At 50.1% G+C, this 17,534-nt stretch overlaps 1 protein-coding gene across 1 annotated transcript in view; it reads left to right on the top strand.

The window, feature by feature from the left end:
- C3H1orf94 (chromosome 3 C1orf94 homolog) overlaps positions 1-17,136 on the top strand; it is a 36,033-nt gene extending 18,897 nt beyond the window's left edge. The window contains exons 3-7 of the mRNA XM_061184518.1: positions 1,872-2,132; positions 3,195-3,370; positions 7,780-7,857; positions 11,456-11,652; positions 17,055-17,136. Of these exons, the coding sequence (XP_061040501.1) occupies positions 1,872-2,132; positions 3,195-3,370; positions 7,780-7,857; positions 11,456-11,652; positions 17,055-17,130 (788 nt within the window). The 3' untranslated portion in view covers positions 17,131-17,136. The remainder of the gene's footprint in view (positions 1-1,871; positions 2,133-3,194; positions 3,371-7,779; positions 7,858-11,455; positions 11,653-17,054) is intronic.
- Positions 17,137-17,534: the final 398 nt, after the last annotated feature.

The following is a 17,534-nucleotide window of genomic DNA, read 5'->3' as shown; positions in this document are numbered from 1 at the left end:
GAGTGTATTCGTTAGAGAAAATGCAGGGTGGATGCATCTGATTGTGACCATGTGTATGTGTTTGTGTGTGTCCATTCTCTGTGTGTAGTTGTGTGTGCGTGTGAGTGAGCCAAAGGAACAACAGGCAGGAATGTGCGTGGGTCTGTGTACACAGACGTTGGAAGAGGGAGCTTTGGAGATGAGCGAGCAGCAAGCATGTTGCAGGCAGCTGGGTGTGTATGTGTGTGATGGCAGGTGTGGGGCCTCTGGGGAGGGGGCTGGGGGCTACACTCGCGACCAGACAAACTCTTGGAAGAGACTCTAGGGGCATGTTTTGATAAAAATGTCATTTTCTCCTAAATTGGCTCAGGCTAGAACAGCTCTTTCCTTTGCTGGGATGGCACTAAGAGGTCAGGCCCTGTCCTGTCCAGACTCAGCCCCAAGGCCAGTGGGCTAATGGGCCAAGAGTGGGTGGGATGACATCCACTCCCAACAGGTAATACTGGGCACAGGTCCTCTGGTCCTGCCGCTACCAGAAAGATCCGAGGTGCCTGCTGTGTGTCCAGTGCCATTTCCCAGCCAAGCTCCATAGAGACCAGGACCTCCTGGCTGGGGAAGGTGTGAAGATGTTGAGAACAAGGCCCTCTTCCCTGCTTCAACCAAGCAATGCCTTAAAAAATTTATATATGTATATATATTATATATGTGCAGTTAAATATATACACACACACACACATATATATATATATATGTATTTTCCCCCCATCATACTTAATTTTGTTGGAAGAAAGAGTTCCATTGCTCAAAAGGAAATATGGGTGAAAACCAGTGCTGTAGAGGGTCCCACGATGGTCCAGACCGTGTCCTAGCACTAGGGGGACACTCGGTCTGTTTGGAGAAAGATCTGAGCCTGGCACTGACCACATCCATTGCCTCACTGTGTCTCTCCGATGCTTCTGTGCCTTTGCCCACAGTCACCCATAGCCCCTGGTGTAAGGCCTTGCTGAAGACCCTCTTCCTTCTGGAAGCCCTCTGGTCCTCTCAGACAGAAGCTGTCTTAGCCACCTTCTTCTCCCACGGTGTCCCTCTGTCACCTCATGGTTCCCATCTGCCTTGTCCCAGAGCTATTTCTGGGTCTGTCTCTCTCTTCCTCCTTGTTTTGAGCTCCTGCAGGGCCAAGTCTGGCTCTGACTCATCGCAGTGTCCCCAGGACTCAGGTCAGAGCCTGGCGCTGACGAGAGTGCTAAATCGCCATGACGATTTAGCAAGAGGAGAGTCCATGGTGAGGGACCAGACGTGTGTTCTGTAGGAATCTGTGTCCCCCCACTAAGCCAGGTGCTCCCTGAAGGCAGGAACTGTGTCCAAGTCAGCATTGTATCTGAGACCTTTGTATTCCAACCTATGGAGGGTTGGAAGGAAGGGAGGGAAAAAAGAGGGAGAAAAGAAAGAAAAAAGGTAGAAATGAAGGAAAGGAAGGAGGAAGGGAGGAAGTCAGGGAAGGAGGGAGGAAGGAAGAAAAGAAAGAAAAGAAGATAAGAAAAGGAGGTAACTGGAAGGAAGGAAGTTTGAAAGGAAGGAAGGAAGAAAGGAATTATGGAAGGAAGGACGAATGGGTGGATGGAAGGGAGGATGAGTGGGTAGATGGAAGGCAAGAAGATAAGAATGGATGAATGCATGCATGTGTGCATGGGATGGGGAGACCATAATGGGCATTGGTTAGTGAAGCCTTCAGGGATTGAACTTGGATTGAACTTGGCTGGGAGATAGAGCCCAGAGTGATTGGGGCCTCAGATGTGCTCTGGAGGACCCATCACTTAGTCTACAAGACAGTGCTCCCCGCATCCAGCACTTGGCCTTCCAGAGTCATTGACTCAGTTTCCCTTCTGCTGTAGAACGGAACCCTGGCGCCAAGCAGCTGACCAAGGGTCAAGAGACCCTCTTTCTCAGTCAGTGGTCCCAGAGACGGAAGGAGACCTGTGATAAGGAGGGTGGCAGTGACCCCATGGACTCTATGTCCATGGCCCTGCCAGCCAAGAAGCCTGCCTGGCCGGCCAAGAAGAACCTGCTCTGTGAGTTCCTTGGGGCCACCAAGAACCCAAGCAGACAGCTGAAGCTTCGCAGCAAAGTGGAGGTGGACGGGCTAGAGCTGAAACGTAAGCTGACCCTGACCAGAGGAAATCTGTAGAGGAAGGGATTTCAGAAACCCTCAAATGTCCCTGGAGTGGCTCTGCCATCAAAGGGCTGTCTCATCCATGGGCAAGTTACTGTCTTTCCCTAGTCCCATAAAATGGGGGAAATGATTTCCTGTGTCCCCTACAGGGAATACTATTGCTAGAGAAATGCAGTTGACTTTCAGGGGTCACATGGGCATTATTGGTGGTCAGTTTGAATATAGCCTTGACTCAGCATGTCTTATATCCCCTCAAGTGGCCCAAACCAAAGAAAAATCCGTTCTTTGAGATTATTTCTACATTGAGATTATTCATGTGCCGGTTTTCTCTCCCTTATACTTCTACAACTGTTTTAGTGTAACTGCCTTTCCCCCCAAAAATGTGCCAATAAGGGGAAACTGACACCCCAGCTCAGACTGTATAAGCCCACAGAGCATATTGTAGAAGGAAAGAATCCAGGATCCATATCCTAAAACAACTCAATCACATCTCATTCATTCCGACTAATTTTGGGTCCTATCATACTGAATTACGTAATATTTTAAAGTATTTTTAAAAAAATGATTCCAACGTACATACAACAACCTGCACCAGGTCCTCACTGTTGCCAAGTACATGTCCTCAGGGGGCTGCTTTAATAATTTGATAAGAATGACTTCCAATGGCATAGCAATTGTTTATACCAAACTGGATTTTTCTAAAGCACTTGAAAGAACGTAGTTTTGTAAGTCGGTGAGATACAGCCCCAGCAATCTGGTTTATTGCATCCTCTTGCTAAACTGCCTCCTTAGAAGTGAATGACGGAGAGAGATGCTCCATGCCAGACCATGCTGGGATTTTCACCCCTTCCGAATTGGCAAGGTGTGGACTAACGATGTTTTCCTAGAGTTGGAAATTCATCCAAAAGTTGAAGAACCCTCTGGGAGCTTTTAAAAGACCTAACCTCTGAGAACATTAACCCCTCAGGCAGTCATGGGGCCGAGGGCGTCCTGGCCTCTCCCTTCCTCAATCACGGAAACGCTCTACCTCTCTTGTGACTTACAGTTAACCCGCCTGTGATGGGGGCTGACAAGAACAACCTCAAGTACACAGGGAATGTCTTCACCCCACGCTTTGCCACCACCTTGACCTCAGCGACCGTGAACCAGCCGCTCTGGGTCAACCTGAACTATCCACTTCTGCCCGTGTTCACGAATCCCTCCACCTTCCCCCAGTACCAGGTGAGTGAGCGGGTCCTGGGCCTGTGTCCACGGAGGAGCCTTGGCTCGCAGGAAGCCTAATTCACAAAGAGCCACAGACTCATTAGTTAATTTTTTCATTGAGGCCACATCAGACCAACGACCCGGTACACGTGTGCACACATGCACATGCCTGTGCGTGTATATTTCTCATTTTCCTTTGTCTGAATTTCCGTTCACTCTGTGCTGTGTCTTCCAGAGCTTGGCTACTTTTGGCCTGTGAAGTACTTGGGCTCCCAGGAGAGAATAATAGCACAGTCCTTGTCTCCCACCACCTCCTTTACAGTTGGATGACATGTGTCCTAGGTTACTTGGGACAGTCCCAGTTTAGGTCTTTTGTCCCAGCATAATTATTAATTGCACCCCCTTTCACTCTCAAGTGTCCTGGTGCAGATGACAAATTATGTGGCCGTTTTATTTCAACTACAACCCAGCAATCTTAGCTTCTACCAGCTAAGATGGCTTGACACACATTCTTGGTCTTGGGCTCATAGCTAAGAGGGGCCAGACACAGTGGCTTGGAGAGACACTTGCAGGGTGGGAAATTTTACTCACAGACTTATTTATTCAGGGAAAGTGTAGTTTCTGTAGTTTGTCTATTTAACTTAATCTCCCTTAAGAGCTGCCACCCACTGGGTAGATAGAAGAAAAAATCAAATAAATGTTCACTCTGGTTTAAACCATAGTCTAAACCAAGAGCTTAAATAGTCCCTTCAGGTAGGGCTCATTTCCTCCAGGAAAGGTGCTCAGTGTCTAAGATTTCTCAGTCTTCTGTCTCCTCCGTGGCTCCTTTCCAGAATGGTGTGCAGGTGTATGAAAGGGCCAGGTTCCTGGCAACCTGCTACCCCAGCCTGGCCTGGCCAAGCCCGGAGAGGGCAAAGAGAGAAGGAAATCCACCTGAAAATCGACTCATCCTGTCTCCGTGCCCCTCCCCCTCCCCCTCCCCCTGACCCTCCGGTCCCACGTGTCATCTCCTCCTTTACAACAGAGCGGCAGGCCTCACAGCTTAGACATCCTGCGCAGACGGTGGATCTTCTCTGTTCCACGTAAAGCCCCTCTCAGCTGGCCCACCAGGCTTAGCCCCTGATTCTTAAGCAGGAACTAAAGTAAAGGAGTTTAGCATGGTCTCTCTCTTCTTCTGCAAAGTTTTGTTTTCAAGCCTTTTCTTGTCTGCTAAACAGAGCAAGTGGCCACACTCTCCTCACATCCCACCACTGGGGTGAGACGTCATAAGGAAGCATGATCCACGGGAAAATCCAAGTGCGTCCCTCCCATGTCTATGATATGTTGTCCTAGCAGAGGGCTCGAGAGAAATGCCCTGTTCACGTCCTCACTGATTCACCAACTCCTTCACTGATGTTCCTCCACCCTTGCTCACTCGCTGTGCAGTCGTTTATCACCTAATCCCTGATGCACTCATCTGTATTTATTTATTTTCTCATTCATTTAAGTAATTTAAAAAAAAAAAAAAAAAAAAACCCTTGCTTCACACTGAGTATAGGCCTTGACTCAGGTGAGGTGATTCCAAGATGACTAGGAAGCTCGGAGTCCAGTACAAGTCAGGGACAAATCAAAAGCCAGCATGGTGTGCCCCCCACCCCTGAGAGAGAAACAATTGCATAATTTTATTTGGTGTAAACCGATTCACTCTCAAATGCACTCACAGGGCTCACCATGTAAAGCTAATTTGCAATGGTCTGTTTTGTAAAGAGGGGATAGTTTCTCTCTGCTACGTTGACTTCTTCTGACTTGACTTTTGGAGTGGGTGAGATTTGGACGTATTTTTCCAGCATGAAGTCCTTTGTCTTTAGAGATGCTGATGTGTGCATCACAGGGCTGACTCTGAGCTTCCTGGGCCTCTGGGCAGAAGGGCCCTGGCTGGTAGGGCCCCTGGGTCCTATGCAGCAGTTTAGACACTGAATAGGCCCAGCTGAAGTTGGCTGTACACATTGACACTCCCAGGTGGTCACAAGGGACAGGGTAATTTACCTTCTCCCAGCTCCTCGTGATCTCATAATGCCATCAGGCTTCAAGTCGGCTGATCAAGGGGCCTGATATGATAAAAAGAAAGCAGGTTTTAGAATCGTCAGACTTGGGTTTAAGGGAATTGCGCTGCTTCCGAGCTGTGTGGTCTTGGGCAAGTTAGCCAAATGCTCTGAGCCCTGGTCTCCTCACCTATGAAACGGCCTCATGATAATTACAGCAGCAGCAGCAAACACGTGAATCCGTTGTCAGGTTAATGGAGTCCATGCATGGGGAAGCGCTTTGTAAAATCTCAAGTAGGATACAGATATTGGTTTTTATTACTTTTCAGCCCTGATCTTCCTAGGAAACAGTGTCAGGGAGCTCAGCAGACTTTGAGAAGACACAGAGGAGAAATGGGGAACAGTCTCTCCTAGCCTCTTTTCCTGCTCGGTGTTAGGAATAAAAATGAGGTCCCAAATCCAATTTACTCAGGGCTCCACTGTGGACGGACGCAGAGCCGTGGAAGCCTAAGTCCCCAGCACCCGGGAACTCCGGAGGCTCCTGGGCTGCTTGACACAAAGGAACTCTGCTCCCGATTAAGGAGGGAGGGCACGTAGGAAGAGGCCGTGGCCTCAAGCAAAGAGGAATGAATGTGTGTTTACCCTTGCTTGTGATTTTACAGAATTGCAATGTGAACAACTAGAAATCTCCTTCAAGTCATACAGTGTGGCTCATACTGATGAATATGGCATCATCTCCTGCAAATCCGCCCCGGGACAGAGCAGGGACAGGCGGGTCACGGATCCTAGGGGTAGCCTCACCTAGGCGGGCGTGGGGAGGACGGCGCCCTGGGGGAGTTGGCTGTGGAAAGCCGAGCTGAGCGCTGATGGGGAGGGAGTGAAGCAGAGGAGGGACACTTAGAACGCGGCCTTGGAGCCCACTGGGGGCTGGGAACAGGCAGGGCGGCTCCATCCAGCTGACACCTCTGTCCCAGTTCAGGCCACGCCTGGGGTCACAGGCTGGTCGTGGTGGTGAGTGGGGCTGCCCTGGCAGCAGGGCTTGGAGAAAGGCGAGCAGGTGCACTGGTTTCAGGTGAAGGGGGTGGTGGATGTGGGAAAGGCCCGGCCACGGTCAAGTGCAGGGGCACGGGAGCAGAGAGCAAGGAGGGCCCTGAAAGGATGTGCTCTCTCGGGGACGTGGGGGATGGGCGCTGAGAGAGCTGGGGGGCTTCCCCAGGACCCCACATCAGGGATTCGGAGCCTTTTAGGAGGAGCCTGTGGGCTCTGAGGAAGTCGTCAAGGGCAGCATCAACCATCAACACTTAGACGATTGGCACAAGCTGAGCCCAGGATGGAGGCAGCGTCTTGGGGCATGGAATCTTCTGGGAAGATATACGGTCTGAGGGGTGCTTTGGATTTTGACCTGCATCTTAGGGGGTAACTCTGGATTGGCAGATAGAGGCAGCCTGGGACTGGAGGGGTCATGGGCTGACCCCATCCACAGTGGCGGTTCTGCTGTGTGTGTGTGTGTGTGTGTACACGTGGACACCTAAGGGCACCCCGGACAGAGTTGTGAGTAAAGTTTCTACTTCCCGTCGGGCTGAACTGCCAGGCAGCCTCTTCAAGTGGTGGGAGCAGCAGGGGCAGGGGGTGGCAGTGAGAGACGGTGGCAGAATCCTTACTACGTGCTGCACGTTCTAAGCCCTTTAGATGGATTAACTCATTTATCTTCACGTCAGTCTTCATCAGCAGGTACAGACACAGGTGTATGTGTGGGCAGAGAGATGCACAGCAGCAGAGACCAAAACTAGTACACTTAGGTTCATAGTTGCACATTTGTACACAGAAACACACAGCTGCAGACACAAATGGAAGCACACGTGCAGATGTGCTTAAATAAACATGGAGGCAAGCTAGCACACACATGCGCACAGACGTACACGGGTACTTCACGTCTTGGGGCAGGAATGGGGTTTGGGGAAAGGCACTTAGGAAAGGGGTATAGACAGCAACAAAGATAATCTGGCTACCTTCACAGGCTTTGCAGGCTTGAACACACATACTTTTAGAGACAAGGGAAAAGGGGCTCCGAGAGGTGAAGTGACTTGCCCAAGGTCACACAGACACTAAGGGGCAGATCTGGAATTCAAGAGGCAGGCAGGTTCCTAAAGCGCTTGCCTTAAATATTCACCAAAAAGGCTGTGAATCCTGCTAACCAGGGGCTTCCTGGGTGGTGTGAGGCGTGCTGGCTCGACCTGTTTCCAGCTGGACTAGGCAGCTGGTGGGTCTGGCCAGTAGTGTGGTGGGACGGACTTGACCGTGTCTGGAGGTCCAGGCAAGGGAGCTGGAAGCTGAGTTGAGTGGCTGCTGTCCTCTGGCTGGGAGCCCACCGCCCCACAGCACTGAGCCTCCCCCTTCTCTCCCCAGGGCCTGTACCCACAGCGGGCGGCCAGGATGCCCTATCAACAGACCCTGCACCCCCAGCTGGGGTGTTACTCCCGACAGGTGAGTAGCTGACCTCCTCGCCTCTGTCTCAGCTCCGCAAAGGCCTTCAGGTCAGAAGGATGTCTGTTCCCTTGTCTTTGTCTAGCTGGTCACCAGCCACACTTTCCGGCCCGTGCTTGACCCCAGAGTACAGACAGAAACGCCAACATGCGTGTGGACCCAAACCAGTGTCCCCAGGTGATAATACCAGCTGGCACTTGCAGAGCCCTTACTGTGTGCCAGGCCCTTCTCTAAGGGCCTTACCCGCATTAATTTAACCTTCAGAACTACCCTATAATCTACCTTATAGACTAGAGATGAGGAAACTGAGAGAGATTAAATAATTTGTCCAAAGTTATAAAGTTAACACATAAGTTAGCTTTTACTGTGGCAACAAATGGCCTCAAGGTCTCAGAGGCTTTCAGCAATAAAATATTTATTTTTTTACCCACGGGTCTGCAGGTTGGCTGAGCAGGACTGGGGTTGGGTTCAAGCTTGTTTCACGTGTCCCCCTTTTGGGCCTGTGCTGAAGACACAGTCACTTTTGCTCCTGCCATGCTGGATGGCGGAAGGGCTGAGCAGAAACACCCAATGTCTCTGAGGGGCTCAGCTCAGAGCTGGGAAGTGATAAGGTACACCTGCCTTCCACGGGCCAAAGCAAATCACATGGCCTGCCCAGCATCAGTGGGTCTGGGAGTCATATCCCTTCCATGTCAGTTTGTCAGTTAAAATACCAGACACCTAGCTAAATTTAAATTTCAGATAAATGGTGAATAACGTTTTAGCAGAGCTATGCCCCAAATACTACATGGACCATACTTATACTAAAAAAACAAAACAAAACTTGCTGTTTATCTGAAATTCAAATTTAACTGGGTGTTATATATTTTTGTTAGCTGAATCTGCACCCTCTACTCCCATGGATAGGTCGGTGGTCAATATCTACTTGACAGTAACACAATGGCAGATTGGGTTTTGACCTTGAGCCGCCTGGCTTCAGGGTCCATGTTCCCAATAACTGTGCCTTACTGCCTCTTGTATACAGACACACAAAAATACGGTATCAAAATAAAGCAGCAGAGACAAAAATACAAACACACACCCAGACACAAATAAAGATGCAGTTATAGACATGCATGCCACGCACACACACACAAAACACAAAACAGCACTTCCAGAGGTTCTGAGTATCTAGGGGCAGAGATGGGGGTGTGAGGAAGGGAGCTGAAGACCGGCTACATTCTCAGGCTGGCCTTGCAACCCCAAAATCAGGTGGACAGATCAAACCCACACTCAAACCCACAGACTCCTCCGCCTCTCCTCTCTCCCCGGGGAGCCCTACCCTTTCTCTGCAAACTGGACCTCTGACCTCTGAAGGATGTTAGAATGTTCCAGAAGGTAAAGAAGGGTCCATAAGTGTAGGTTACGTGGGCCAGGACTGCTTTCAGCAGTAGGAGCTTTTGCATCCTGAGATGAAGTTGAGATGAGGCAGTCAGGCTGAGAGAATCTCAGTCTCATCCCCTCCATCCCACGAGCAGTGATTCCATCCACCTAGCTCCAAAGTGAATGCTTTTAGACAAAGTTATGTAAATGCATATATTTGAAACAGTAATAGAAAAACCTGGTACAAAATTTTTAAAGTCTTAGAGGCAATCACTGTGATTGGTTTCTTAGGTATCCTTCCAGTGATATCTATTTATACAAGCATTTTTATACAGATGTGGCATTCAGGGCATACTGCTCTATCATTGCTTTTGTCAGCAAAGAGGATATCTTGGAGATGGTTCCAGAGCCCTATACCCAGCTCTGTTTTATGCGTTTTATCCGTGACATGTAGTTAGGATACAGTTTTGCATAAAGCCTGTATAAGCTCTAGGACCCGTATCTTCTCTTTCATGTCAGTTTCCTCCCAGGTCCAGGACTGTCCCCTCACTGTGAAAACCAGGGTTTTTTTTTTCTGCCACGCTGACCCTCGGGTGTCTGTCTTGGGAGGTGCCTTCCTGGGTTCTCTCTGTGAGCTCTCGGCACTTTCTGACCTTCAGCTCACCCTCTTGGGGGTTTGGTGCCCGTGTCCAGTGTCACCAGATCTTACCTGTCCACTGGGGGAAAGATGGGGAGGGCCCGGAGGGAGGGGCTCAGGCTTCCAGAGGGAGCACGCATAGCGGTGCAGTCCAGGGCCATGGGCTCTGGGCTTGCCACACTGGGGATCCCAACAAAACTCAACTTACTGAGCAAGTTGCTTAACTTCTCTGAACCTGTTTCCTCGTCTCTAGAATGGGGATCCTAATGGTCCTACCTCACAGGGCTGTTTGGCGTTTAAATGAGAGAATCCACATGAAGGGCCTGGCACACCCTTGTTATCACTTCATAAGCGCTAGCCTTTGTCATCTTTTTAAATTAGATAAGGGTGTGCAGGGTGAGAAAGGTAAGTCAGTACGCTGAACCCCTGAGCAGCTTGGACTACAGACTTGCTATTAAAGTGGAAATCCAGAAATTTCCCGAGTTTTGACCGAAACGCACAGGAGGATGGATGTCGTCTCCGCACAAGACATTTGGAGCTGTCAGTAGTGGAATACAGTGCTCATGATGTAATGAGCTCCCTGTCATTTTAGATATTCAGGCTGACACTTAGTAGTCTCTTCTTTCCTCCCTCCTCCTCCTCTCTCTCTCTTTCTTGCACTTATCCATTTAACATATATTTATCGAGCAGCTATTGTGTGACAGGCACCATCTCAGGGCCAAGGATAAATCAGTAAATAAGACAGGTGGGGTTCCTGCCTCATCAGGGGCAAGATAGTATGAGCCCTGCTTCTTGGTGGGGGTCTGATCCAGGTGGTCTCAGAAACCCCATGAGTTCCTACTTTTCTTAGGGTTTGGGCTGAATCCCAGTGCCCCCATTTGGCCTTTCTCCTCACTCACACTGCCCGGTACCATAACCACCAGCCACGTGTGGCTATTTACATTGAAATCAAAACTAAGTAAAATTTGAAATTCAGTCCCACTAGCCACATTTCAAGTGCTCAATAGCCACACTTGTGTCTGGTGGCTACCATATTGGGTGGTACAGACCCAGAAGATTTCCATCATCCATCACAGGAACTTCCACTGGGCAGAGCTATCTTGGACTTGGGGTCTGCTGAGATCCTGAGCTAGAAGCCAGGGATGTATAAATCCCAACAACCTTTACTGAGATTGTAAAAGACTTAAAAATGAACCAGGGGCTTTTGAGATGGTTATGGACTGAGGGTAAGGCAGGGGACAGAGAAGAGAATGGAAATAATATTCCTTTGCTATTTATTATGTGCCAGTCTCTCTACTTATATCAGCTGACTCAGTCCCCATACAATGGAGATAGCATTTGCCCATTTTATGGATAAGGAAACTGAGACTCAGATAAATTAAATAACTTACCAGTCTCACATATAGAAGCTGAGCCCTGTGCTTCTTCCCCGTCCAACACATTGCCTTCTATGCACCCCACAGTGACTGAGGGGCACAGGGGCTGAGGGGTGGGGGCTCAGGTTAGGGTCAGGGCTGGGGGACTGTGAAGTTTAGTGGCAGCGGGCTCTGCTGGACCTCTGTCCTCTCCTCTAGCCCCTGTCTCCTCTCTGCCCTGCAGGTGACGCCATACAACCCACAGCAGATGGGACAGCAGATTTTCCGCTCTTCCTACACACCCCTGCTGAGCTACATCCCCTTCGTCCAGTCCAACTATCCGTACCCTCAGAGGACACCTCAGAAGCTGGCCAGAAATCCCCGAGACCCTTCCGCCATGGCAGGAGATGGGCTGCAGTACCCCTTCCCCCAGGCGTATGGGTGAGTCCTCAGCCCACACTGGAAATTCACCTCGTATCCCGAAAGCTGCTAGAGAGGAGAAGTGGGCACGCTGGGCCTCACTGCTGCTCTCTTGGTACATATATTCCTTGGCTGTGGGGAGGGCAGACCCTGTGCCTTGTGGGTCCCGAGTGGAGCGGATGTGGAGGTGAGCCTGATCTGGGCCTGGTGGGGGGGGGGCCTTTGGCAGGCCCAGTCGGGGCTGGGGTCCTCAGCTTGGTGCAGAAATGCAGCTGCATGGTCAGTAGTGGATGAGCGCACCACCCATAGCAGGTGGCAGGTAGTGGAGTGGGACGCGTATGCCTTTCCCCATTTGCCTGGTTTCCAGCAGGCCACGGCCAGGTAATCTTCTTACAGCTCTTTCCCCCACTTACTGCCTCCTGAGCTCCTTGCCAGGCTAATTCCTCCAACAACCCAGTGAGTTCACAACTGCCTTGCTGAAGGTCTTCTCACTGCTTATCAGGCTGCTCACACTTTTCCCCCAAAATACCCCAAACAGCAGAGGAGAGGAGCTTAGCAGCCAACAGCCAACACAAGCTCAACATTTTAGCTGACAGTTCCATACAGACTTTTCATGCCGGTCAGCAAGAAATTGGTGTTTGTTGTTTCAATGTAACAATACGCAGCGGCTCATTCCCACCCACCAAACCTTCATTACTGATGCTCTGCAAGGCTGGTGGTGCTGTGTCAGTCTTGAGAATCCAGGTGTCCCAGGCACATCCCGGGGAACGTATGCTCCAGTTTGAGAACCTCCCTTTACAGGATTAGGACCAGACTCCCCAACCTGACACAGATTCCCTTCCTCCCCATCACAGCCCCGCACTGTAGTGTCAGCCAGGTGTCCTGGACTCGGACCCTTTCAATCGGTGTTTCCCATGAATGCCTTGATCGAGGGATAAATGCTGGAAAGAGGTTTCCATAGTCAGATCTGTTTGAGAAAAGAAAGGTAGAAACAAAGATAAACAGATTTCTTAACTGTTGGAATTTGCAGATTATTTAATTTACTAGGATTCATGGAGAACATTCAAGAAGCTGGTCGATAATGTCATTTGAATATAAAACCCATGACCCCTTATTTCTTTTTTTTCTCTTTTTCTTTCCCTTCCTCCATCCCTCCCTCCCTCCCTTCTTTCCTTCCTTCCTTCCCTCCCTCCCTCTCTTCTTTCCTTCCCTCCCTCCCTTCTTTCCTTCCCTCCCTCCCTCCACCCCTCCCTTCCTCCTTGCCTTCTTTCCTCCCTTCCTCCCTCCCTCCCTCCCTCCTTCCTCTCCTTTTTTCCCTCTTCTTGTAGAGCATATCATGGTGTGTTCCACCAATGCAGCCTGGAAAGCGCTGTGTCAGTTCACATAGTTACGGTGAATTTAGCCTGTGGGGCACCGTCCATGAATAGGACATGGTTCCTCCCTTCAGAGATGAGAGTGGATGAGAGGGGACACAACGATGTTAATGCCATGACAAAGTGAAGACCATCCAAGTGTCCCGAGGACGGAGGGAGGATCCCTGCTGGGTGGACACTGAGAGCTGCAGGATGGGGAGGGTCCAGCGAGCAGCGACTGGGGGAACAGGGCCCTCAGGTGGGAAGGTGCGTGGTGGGCTTGAGGCCTGCGGAATAAAGGCGTCTGGTTGAGGTATTAGATTTATCCCTGAACAAGGTGGAAAATAGGAAAAGGGGGGCTGGGCTTGGATTATTAAAGGCTCTGACTGGTAGGCCTGGGGATCCCATGCAGATTTGTGAACGTTGGAGTGAATTGATGGGCCGGAGGGGAGAGAAACAGGAGGGAAGAGAGGGCATAGTCTGGAGGTGACTGCAGGGTCTGTAAGGGAGGTTCTCACCTCCCCGGAGGTGAAAGTAGATGAGACTGCAGAGGGAAGACAGCCTACCTGCAGGCCAGCAGACGTGCCCCTTCCACGCTGTGACTCTGGGCTCGAGGGAAGAGAGAGTTACTGCAGAAGCCAGAACCTGCTGTCCTTGGGAGGCCGCGTGGTCCCAAGTTCTCAGCAGTCAGCGGTCGGGGAAGCACCGATTGGGAGCAGTGCGAGCCGAGGGCTGGGACCTGGTCTCCGGCTGTCTTCAGAGGGGCAGGAGGGGAAAAGGAGTGAGCAGGAGACTGAGGAAGGAGCAGCCTCAGAAGTGAGAGAGAGCTTGCAGCCAGCTGGGGACACCGTGGGCGAAGGAGGAGAGTGATGGGTGCAATGGCGGCCTGAGAGGGTGGAAAGACCAGGAAAGCGAGGTCGGAAAAACGAGGCGAGGAGTGCAGGCCCGTGTCCCCCAAAGGGATGATTCGTTCATTCAAAAAAATGTTTGTTGCATCTTCTGTGTGCCTGGCACTGTTCTAGGCACTGGTTACTGGAGTGAACAAGACAAAGTGTTTACTCCCGTCATTCCAGAAGGAGAACTAGACAATACGGAAGTAAATACACATCATACATGTCAGGTGCAAGGGATAAGTGGGGAGGGAATAAGGGACCTCTCTTGAGCCGAGATCTGAACAAAACGAGAGAATGAGCCATGTGTATATATGGGTGATGAGCGCTCTGGGCAGAAAGAATTGAAAGTGCAGTGGCCCCGCGGTGGGAAATGTAGCTGGAGCACAGTGAGTGGAGGAGAGAGAGTGGGCAGAATTGAAATCGGAGAGGTGGCAGGGCTGGACTAGATAGGGCCTGGGAGGCGAGGGAAGGAAGAACAGCGGGAGGCCATGAATGCTCTAACTCTCCGTGTAAGGAAGATGGTGTTGACCAACATATGAAGAGTGGGCTGACGGGTAAGAGCTGATGGAGGGGACCAGGATGGGAGCCTTTTTAGCTATCCAAGCAAGAGGTGCTGGTGGCGTAGACTAGGGCAGTGACCATGGGAAGGAGGTAAGAGAAAAGATGTGGAGCATTTGTTTTCTTGGTAGAATTGATGGGAATTGATGATGGTTGGATGTGGAATGAGGAAAAGAGGGGAGTCAAGCGTGATTCCTAGGTTTTTGACTGGAGTGTCCAGATGATTGGCAATGCCAGAATACTAGGGTCCAGATGATGAGAACAAGGATCTGTTGATCAGGAGTTTGGTTTTGCATATGTGAAATCTGAGATGCCCGTTAGACACTTGCGTGGCGCAGTTGATAGGCAGGTGGATATCTGAGTCTGGGGCTCAGGGGAGAGGTGGTGGCTGATAATATAAATTTGGGAGTCATTAGCATATAGATGATATTTAAAGGCATGGGGTGGGATGAGATCGCCCAGGAGCACAGGTACATAGAGAAGAGAGGAGGCCCAAGGACTGAGCCCTGGGTCTCCAACATGTAGAGGGGTTGGGGAGATGGGGAGGCACCAGCAAACGATCTAAAGGGTGGGAGGAAAAGCAGGAGAGTGTGGAGTCAGGGAGCCAGGAGAAGAGAGGGAGGGATGACAGTATGGCAAGAAAACCTGGGCACTCTAGGATGGAATGTAGAGAACACTGGGCACAGGGGTGGTGTTGAGGTTTACCAGCTGTGCTGGATGCAACAAGGTCCAGGAGAGGCTGCCTGGGTCGGGGAGGGATACAAGGGCGTAGGCGGAGAGTTTAATCTGGGAGACCAGGGGCCTCAGTGCTTCCTCTGGGTCAGGAACCAAGAGACTAAACTGTATGAGGTGGGAGAGGAAGGAGTAGGTGGCCCCGGTGTTCTCAGGGAAGGAGGAGGGGAGCCCTTCCTGCCCTCTGCCAAGTCCATTTGCATACATCCATCAGGGCAGGATAACAATACCATGTACCTTCCAAAGAACAATAAGTCTGAGAGTTAAAAAGAACACAAATGATAATTACACTGGAATTATTACTGGACAGCGTAGAAACTGTCCCAGGCAAACCAGGACCGTTCACCATGCTCGTGAGGCAGTTTAAGCCCCTCCTCTTCCTCCAGGAAGCATTCCTGGATAACTATAGTCCACATGGGTTACCTCTCTTCCTGGCCCTCTAGTTTACATCCTGACTAGACCGTGCCCTTGGCAGTTGATCTGATCAGAATTTCTCATCAGGAAGGGCTCAGATGTGTGGGGTGTGACAATCAGATACAAGGTGTGTCATGAGTCATTTGTTACCGGTAATTATTAAATACTCGAGTATGGGTTACAGCCTTTATTTTATAAATCAGAGTATAATTCAGAGTGTCCTTATAATAACATCACTTTTAATCGTTTCTTTTCCAATATGATTTTTGAAAAAGTGGTGGGGTTACCACTGACATTAATGGCTTATTGGGCACCTACCTGGTGCCAGGTCCTGGCCTGAGTGCTGAGTGTCAAATGGTGAACAGTCCAAACAGTGTCCCTGCTCTCATGAAGTTTATTTTTGTGAGAAGGGATCAAACAACCCAAAGCCTCGCTTGTCCGTGGCTGCTCGCGTGAGCAACAGATACACGTACCAGCTGAGGGATTACAAATTAATGCACTGGTTTGTTCCCATCGCTTCTTCCCCTCCCCCCTTTTTTTGTTTCATCAATTCATCGGAGGGCGCCATGAACGTGAGCATCTTCTGTAATATGCTTCGGCCCAGCTGAAAAGTGACTGAGAATCCCTGGATTAGACCATATCTAGCCATTGGCTCTGCCGCAATTTGTCTTGAGCTCTGTTCCATTCATTCAAAGTATCCTAGCAGATGGGGAAAGAAAATTGCAGTAGAATCCCAAGTGCGCGTAAATGATTCCATCTGGAGAGGTTGGCGAAGGCTTCACAGAGGAGATGGCTTTTGAACTCTCTTTTGAAGTATGAATTAGCAGTGTGCCAGGGAGAAAAAGCAGAAGGGTGTATTTTTCTGCTCTCAGAGGGTGAAGCTCAAATCTTCTCGGCACTTCCTTCCCTGAGGGTCTAGCAGAGTTCCAGGCAGTCAGGGATGCCTCAGTGCTTACTTGCCAGATTGGTGTGAAATGGAGGGTCTGATCTAGCTTGGTGCTGAGAAGGGGATCAGGAACCCTGGGATTGTCCGGACTCTGAGATCTCACCCTAGGACGTGGCTATGAGTTCTCTGATGTTGTGGAATTTCCTGAGGGACACACAGGGTCCTCTAAGGCAGATAGAGGGGCTACAGGCCCACAGGTAAGGTGCTTAGATCCAGAGAGGCTCCCTAGTCTTTGGTCTTGGATATGGAGAGAGCATAGGCTGGGTGGAAAGAGCCCCTACAGGCTGCCAGGGCCTTCCTGACCTAAGGAAGTGGCAGAAGAAACTCTTTATTGTCTTCCAATTGTATCATTTCAATATTTGATTTTCCCAGAGCCAAAACTTTTTACATTATTGCTAAAGCTTTCAGCTTCCAAGCCTGTCATGATCTTCCCAGTCTCTGACAGCCGCAAAATTAATATACTACTTTCCCTAATATCTCTGCCGACATCAGGAATTCTATCACAACGTCATTTTCTTTCTCCTCCAGGTTCGGCTCGACATCCGGTGGGCCCCTGATGAACAGCCCCTATTTTTCCTCTAGTGGGAATGGCATAAATTTTTAGATCTCCTTCTCATCTCCCTCCTCCTACCTTAGCCCTTGGAGCAGGGCTAAGGGCTCTGGAATTCTGGATTCTGCAACAGCTTGGTATGAAGTTTGGAAAGCCAAGGTTCCGACCGGGTCACAGACAGAAAACAGCAAGGCCAGACGCATCCATGGACCAACACTCACACACACACACACACACACACACACACACACACAGCCAGCCCTCACACACAGCACAGACTGCACACACCCCCCTCGGATTCATACTCACTTGCTCATCCACATATGCATCTGTATTTAGCTAACATGAGTGATTTTTGTTTTTGTTGTTGTTGGTAAAATAGACGTAAGACACTTAATTTAGAAAGTTTGTATTTTCTGATAAAAGTATGAGCTGCTTGAAATGGAGTGTGCCTGTTA

Source organism: Eubalaena glacialis, chromosome 3 (genome assembly GCF_028564815.1).
Source record: "Eubalaena glacialis isolate mEubGla1 chromosome 3, mEubGla1.1.hap2.+ XY, whole genome shotgun sequence".
Classification (NCBI taxonomy): Eukaryota; Metazoa; Chordata; class Mammalia; order Artiodactyla; family Balaenidae; genus Eubalaena; species Eubalaena glacialis.
Note: the sequence above shows the minus strand (reverse complement) of the source record. Positions and strands in the feature narration are given on the sequence as shown.